The 6,921-nt window shown below is 51.3% G+C and overlaps 1 protein-coding gene across 1 annotated transcript; it reads left to right on the top strand.

The window, feature by feature from the left end:
* The first annotated feature begins 486 nt into the window (after window positions 1–486).
* On the top strand, window positions 487–4,457 carry LOC131397220 (kallikrein-4-like). The gene is given in 7 exon segments (XM_058529985.1): window positions 487–543; window positions 545–608; window positions 1,220–1,291; window positions 2,686–2,848; window positions 3,220–3,470; window positions 3,557–3,693; window positions 4,305–4,457. Coding segments are annotated over 7 exon segments (897 nt in total).
* Window positions 4,458–6,921: the final 2,464 nt, after the last annotated feature.

A 6,921-nucleotide genomic window follows, 5' to 3' on the forward strand; every position in this document is an offset into this window, starting at 1 on the left:
CCTGGATTTGAACCTGGGAAGTTTTGCTGGGGAAGCATGGTAGAAAGAGACAGAGGAAGGGAGGGGGAATGAGAGAGAGAAAATGAGAGAGACAGAAGAAGAGAGAGAGAAGCAGAAAGAGAGACAGAGGAATAGAGAGAGAGAGGAGAAAGATGGGGGGGAGAGAGAGAGAAAGGAGAAAAATGGAGGAGAGAGAGAGGAGAAAGATGCGGGGGGGTGGGAGAGAGAGAGGAGAAACATGGGTAGAGAGAGAAGAAAGATGGAGGGAGAAAGATGGGGGTGGGGGAGAGAGAGAGAGATAGAGGGAGGGAGGGAGAGGAGAAGGATGGGGGGAGGGAGCTGAGAGAGAACCAAGAAAGAAGGGGAGTGAGCCCAGGGTCTCCTTGCTGGGTCCCTGCTCCCAGCCCCTCTGGCCCCTGACCGCAGCCCGGCACCAGGGCAGCCTGAGAACACTGAGCTGGAAGCTCGCAGCACCTGATCCCAGGAATGCGTTCCTGGGGGCAGGCCGGCCCAGCTGGGGATGCTTATAAGCCCCACGGGGGCCCCTGGAGGAGGCAGCAGGCAGGAGCTCAGCCCAGCGCAGCATCCAGGAGCCCAGAGGCGGCCAGGTGAGCCTCCCGGTGGTCCGCTCCCACTGCCCCCGAGAGCCAGGCAGTCTTTGTGTTCCACTCTCCCCACAGCTCCATGTCCCTGTGATTCTCAGTCTCTGGACCCTGTGTCTCCCTGTCTCCTCTCCAAAGAGGTATCTCCCCCTCTCTATGATTAGGAGTGTCTCTCCACTTCTCTGTGTCTCTCCTAGTCTCTGTGTCTCTGAATCTCTCTCCATGACTTGGACTCTCAGCCTGTCTCTGAAGATCTCTCTCAAGTGCTCTGTCTCCGTCTTCCCTCCATCCCCGAGGGGCCCTGTCTCCATCCTCCTACCTCTCCCCATTTGTAGATGGAGAGACATCTTCTCTGTCCCTTCCTCTCCACCTGGTTCTCTCTCTCTCTCCACTTCTCTCCCTCTCTCTTTTTCTCTCTCAGTCTCTAAATCTCTCTAGATTCTGGGTCTCTGGGCAGGATCTCAGACCCTATGACATGTGTGTGTTGGGGTGGGGGGTATAGGTCCTCATCGGCCCAAGAGTATCCCAGGGGGACAGGGAGGGAGGGAGGAAGACACAGATGGAGAGACTCGGGCTGTGGGACCTGCAGACTCACCTGTGACGACCCTCGTGCCCAGGTGCTGACATGACAGTCGCAGCAGGACCCTCCCGGGGCTGGTTCCTGGGGAGCCTCCTCCTCAGCGTCACAGGTATCTGAGTGTGTGTGTGACTGTCTGTGCCCGAGGGCACAGTGTTTGTCACCGTGCAGACATGACTCAGTGTCCTCCTGGGTGTGACTAAAGCTGCATGTGGGACAGCACTGTGTGACTGTTGCTCTCTGGTTGCACACGTGTGATTCCTTGTATCACGGGGAGTTTGTGTGTGTGCCACCTGTGTACTCTGTGTCTGTGTGTGGCTTTGCACGTCTGTGTGTGACACAGCGTGATGGGGTGTGTGGTCATACCTGCGAGAGTCGGTGCATTATTAGGTGAACGACGCTGACAGTCTGTGCCTCTGATTATCCAGCTGAGTGACCACTGGCCTGAGGATGCTGTGAGGACGTGGGAGCCCAGGGTGCTGCGAAAAGGGAGATGGTGCTCTTGGGGGAGTCACCCATTGCTGGGAATCTGTGCTGCTTCTTGGGTCGTTGATCCCCGGACCCCCAGGGATCACATCCTGGGATGATGTGATGGGGTCTCTGTGTGAGCCGGCTGGTAGCGGGTGTGACTGTGGAGGAGGCTGAGCCAGGGAAGGCGGGACTCTGAGGCCCACAGAGAGCAACACTGCCTCCCTGAGCATCTGGCTGTGTCTCCCTTGCCTCTGCCACCCTGTGGGAGGGGGTCTGCTTGTGCTGGGGGACTGTAGCCCCAGAAGTGCAGGAGCCTGGCTTGCTGCTTGTGTGTGTGTGTGTGTTTGAGTGAGAGAGAGAGAGAGGGAGATAGCACGTGGGTCCCGGAGGTGGGTGTGACGCACTCAAAGCTAATTCTCCTCCTGATGAGTGACTCCATCTCCTGTATCCTGATCTCTGCGTCCTGTGTCCTAACCCACTCCAAAGAATCTAACCCGCCGGATAAAAGCCCTGCACCGTGACCCCGCCCCAAGGAGACCTAGTCCCCTCTCCTGAGCCCGCCTCCCCACTCCTGACTCCACACCTAAGAGCCCTGACTCTGCCCTCCGGATCCCAGACTCTACCCGTGAGGACCCTCGCCACACCTCAGCATCATAACCCCGCCTCTGAAGCACTGGCTACGACCCCTGCACTGTGACCCCGCCCCCAGGAGCTTAGGTCCCGCCTCCTGGGCCTGCCCCCTGGCCATGACCACGCCACCCTGCACCAAGACACCGCCCACAGGAGCCCTGGTTCCAGCCTGAGCCCGCCCCCCAGCCCTGATCACGCCCATGCACCGTAACCCCGCCCCCAGAGACTCTAGTTCCACCCTGAGCCGGCCCCACCGCCCTGACTCTGTCCATGAATCCATGACCACGCCCCCACACCATGGCCACTCCCCCCAGGCGTCCTGACCACGTCCCTGCGCCGTAACCCCGCCCCCAGAGGCCCTGGTTCCACCCTGAGCCCGTCCCCCAGCCCTGACTCCGCCCCCAGGATGCCTGGCCTCCATTGGCAGCAGCCGGATCATAGCCGGCGAGGACTGCAGCCCCTACTCGCAGCCCTGGCAGGCGGCACTGTTCACGGAAAACGGATTTTTCTGTGGGGGCGTCCTGGTGCATCCACAATGGGTGCTGTCAGCCGCACACTGTTTCCAGAAGTGAGTGCAGGGCGGCGTGGGGCGGTGGCGGGGCCTGGGTCCTGGCGGGGAACTGGATGTAAGGTTAGCCCAGGGAAGGGCCCTCGTATCAGGCTCGGCCTCCATTGCTAATGGGAAACCGCTGAGAAGGAAGGCTCTGCGAGGGAGGCGGGAGCTGGTGCTTTGGAGAGCTCAGCGAGTCCTGGGTTGAGATCTCAGCTCAGCTGCCCAGTCACTAGCGAATGAAGGCAAGTTCTCGTCCCATTATTGATGATGATGAGGATTTAGATCATGGTGAGGACCTCTTAGCGAGGAGGATGGGGTGTCCGGAGAGCGAGAATGGAGATAAGGGTGTTGTTGCTACAAAACCAACCTGTCCCCATGGCCCTCAGCTCCTACACCGTCGGGCTAGGCCTGCACAGTCTTGATGACGACCAAGAACCAGGCGCCTGCATGATGGAGACCAGCCTTTCCATACAGCACCCAGAGTACAACAAACCCTTTTACGCCAACGACCTCATGCTCATCAAGTTGAAAGAATCGGTGTCGCAGTCTGCCACCATCCGGAACATCAGCATCGCCTCCCAGTGCCCCACCGCTGGGGATTCTTGCCTTGTCTCCGGCTGGGGGCAGCTGAAGAATGGTGAGCTCATGAGGGTGAGTGTGTCTGCCCTCTCTGAGGGGTTCTCCACCCAGCCAGATGGGCTGACCCAGAGCTCTGCATCCCAGGCAGGCAGCCCAACGTGCTCCAGTGCGTGAATATCTCAGTGGTGTCTGAGGAGAGCTGCAGTGCCCTCTATGACTTCATATATCACCCCAGCATGTTCTGCGCTGGAGGAGGACAGGACCAGAAGGACTCCTGCAAAGTGAGCAATGGGGACGGGGGGAGATCCAGGGAGACATGGAAAAGGGAGGGCTACAGAGACACAGGGAGATAGTGACAATGAGAGAGAGAGATTGGGAGAAACAGAAAGAGACACAGGAATAAAGAGAAGCAAAGAAAAAGAGAAATAGAGAGACAGAGAGCACAGGGGGCAGGAACACACACACACACACACACACACACACACACACACACACACACACAGAAAAATACACCCAGAGAGATAGACAGATTCACAGAGATGAAACACAAAGAGAAATAGGAAAAAAACAGAATATACAAAGAGATGTAGAGAGATGCAGAGACTCTGGAAGTCAATGAGACAGAGAAACAATCCATGGAGGCAGACAAAGAAGGAGAGACACAGACAGAGACAGAACAACAGCAAATCCAAGAGAATCGGCCAGCTGTTAGGACATAGGGAAGCAGAAGAAGGTGCGGTCAGGGATCTGGAATGGAACCTCTAAGGGGTGCATTGCTGTCTTTTTTTTTTTTTTTTTTTTTCCTGTCTTTGTCTCTCTCTCTCATCTGGTTCCTTTCTGATCTCACATCTCTCTCCACCTTTCATGTTTTGGATTCTCTCTCCAACAACAGGGTGACTCTGGGGGCCCCGTGGTCTGCAACGGGTACCTGCAGGGCCTCGTGTCTTTTGGACATGCCCAGTGTGGCCAACCCTACATTCCAAGTGTCTACACCAACCTCTGCAAGTTCACTGACTGGATACAGAAAACCATCCAGGCCAGTTAACTCCCGGGACTGGGACTCGTGAAATGGAACCCCCAAATGCTGCTGAAAGAATTCAGGAATCTGGGTTTCTAGTGCCTTTCTCTATCAAACCTGAGAGTCTAGACCCTCCCAGCCCCTCCTCCATCAGACCTTGGAGTCTAGACCCTCAACCACCTCCTTGCTCAGCCCCAGGAGTCCAATCCCACCAAGAATCTTCTCCTGTACACAGTGCCCCCTGGTGGCACAATGTTGACCCAGCCTTACCAGTGGTGGAGAAAGTTGGTTTTTCATCTTTTTTCTTCCTTCCCTTAAGCTCAGAAATAAAGTCTAAGAGAAGCATGGGCTCTGTTCAAATTGTCCTCTTTGCTTCTGTTCCCATTCAAAGGATTCCAGAAAATAGCTTTTCCTCCTTGGGCCTCCGTTTCCCCATCTGGGAAATGGGAGTCTTGATCAGGAGGGCCACAGGGTCCCAAAGGAAGGAGACATACCTAGGAGGAGAAGAGAAGCAGACTCTGGACGTTGTCCAATTTCTGAAAAGTCAAGTCAGCAAACGGCAATCAAATGGGATTTTTCTTACTACTTTAGTTAGATTTAGTTGACCTACTTTGGTTTTGTCTTCTTCAACGCATTTTAAGAATTTTTAATTCGTATGTGCCTCAGGACCCTGCTGCTGCAGCTGGAGAATGGTGAGAAGAATCATGAAGAGAGCTGCTGTGAGCAAGAGATGGGGAGACCAAGGGGCTGAGGTGCGAGGAGTCTGGGGGCCCAGGAATATGGGGTATTGTTATTATACTCTTCAGTAATAAATTATATTCATAAGAATATACTGATAAGAACTAATATTCAAGAATGTTTTCATAAATATATTATTTGTGAATCTATTCGTAAGGAAATAGTCACATTTCTATGTATCTCTTAACATATCTTCACAATATATAAAGTAAGGGACAAAGTAACTAAAAGTGAGATAGACAAATCCCTATTCATAGAAGAGAATTTTAAGTTGCCTCTGAGCAAATGACAGAACAAACAAGATAAAAATGAATAAGGGCATAGATGATTTGAACAATAGGATTGACAAAATTTACTTAAGGGTCACATATAGAACACTGTACCCAGTATATGAAGAATATATAATTTTTTCAAAACACACATATCTACCAGAGCGGCTAAAATTAAAAAGAATGTTTACAGTTTTTGGTTATTACAAATAAAGTTACTATAAACTTAAAATTAAAACTATGACAGCGCCGAGTGTTGGTTAACATGTAGAGCAGCCGCAGCTCTCATACAGCGCTGGGGGGAGTATAAAATGGTACAACCGCTTTGGAAAATAGTCTGGTGGTTTCTTAGAAAGACAAACATATGTCTACCCCATGATCAGCAAGTCCACTCCTGGGTATTTACACAAGAGCAGTGAAAAAAAATAGACTTGCCAAGAATGTTCATAGTAGCTTTATTCACAATAGCCAAACTGGAAACAACCCAAATGTCCATGAAGGGGAGAGTGGACAAACCTATGACATATCCACACAACAGAATGCTACTCAGTAATGAGAAGAAATGAGCTATTGATGTACACAGCAACACAGGTGCATCTCACAATCATGCTGAGTGAAAGAAACCAGACGTAAGATATTATACAGTCATGCACCACATCACGATGGTGGTCCCATAAGATTAGCACATAGAGCCTAGGTGTGCAGTAGGCTATACCACTTAGGTTTGTGTAAGTACACTCTGTGATGTTCGCACAACGACGAAATCGCCTAACGACGAATTTCTCAGAACGTATCCCCATCGTTCAGCGACTCACGAGTGTATACGGTATGATTCCATTTATATATGAAATTCTAGGACAGGCAAAACTAATCCATGTTGGCTAGTTGCTGGGATGGGAAAATAGGGGCCGATGTGGAGATAGACGGAGATGTGAGAGAACTACCCGAGGTGACGGAATATTCTCTGACGTGACAGGAGTGGGAGGTTACCTGGGTGCGTGCATCTGTCAACACTCATCGAAGTGGACACTTGACACCTGCACACTGTGTACACCTCAATAAAACATTAGACCTCAGTGAAAAACTTCCCACAGCCTTTACAAAAATTAACCAGATACTGAACTCTGAAGCAAGTCTCAACAAATTTCACAGTTATAATGCACAGAGTACATTGTCTGACCACAATGTGATTATGCTGGAAATTGCGACAAAAGGGTAACCAGAAAATCCCCATGTGTCTTGATTTTTAAAATATTCTTCTAAATAACCCACAGCTCAAACAAGAAATCATAATGGAAATTAGAAAATATTGTGAATTGCATGATAAGGAAAATGCAACGTGATAAAATATCAAGAGGAACCACTCAATAGAAACAGGTTTATAAATTCCAAACAAGCAGAGAGGGGAAAATGAAGTAAGGAAAAAAAACCCCACCACAAAATCAAATAATCCAAAAAAGGTAGGAAGCATAGAAAAAGCAAGA

The sequence above is a fragment of the Diceros bicornis genome, chromosome 34 (genome assembly GCF_020826845.1).
Source record: "Diceros bicornis minor isolate mBicDic1 chromosome 34, mDicBic1.mat.cur, whole genome shotgun sequence".
Lineage (NCBI taxonomy): Eukaryota > Metazoa > Chordata > Mammalia > Perissodactyla > Rhinocerotidae > Diceros > Diceros bicornis.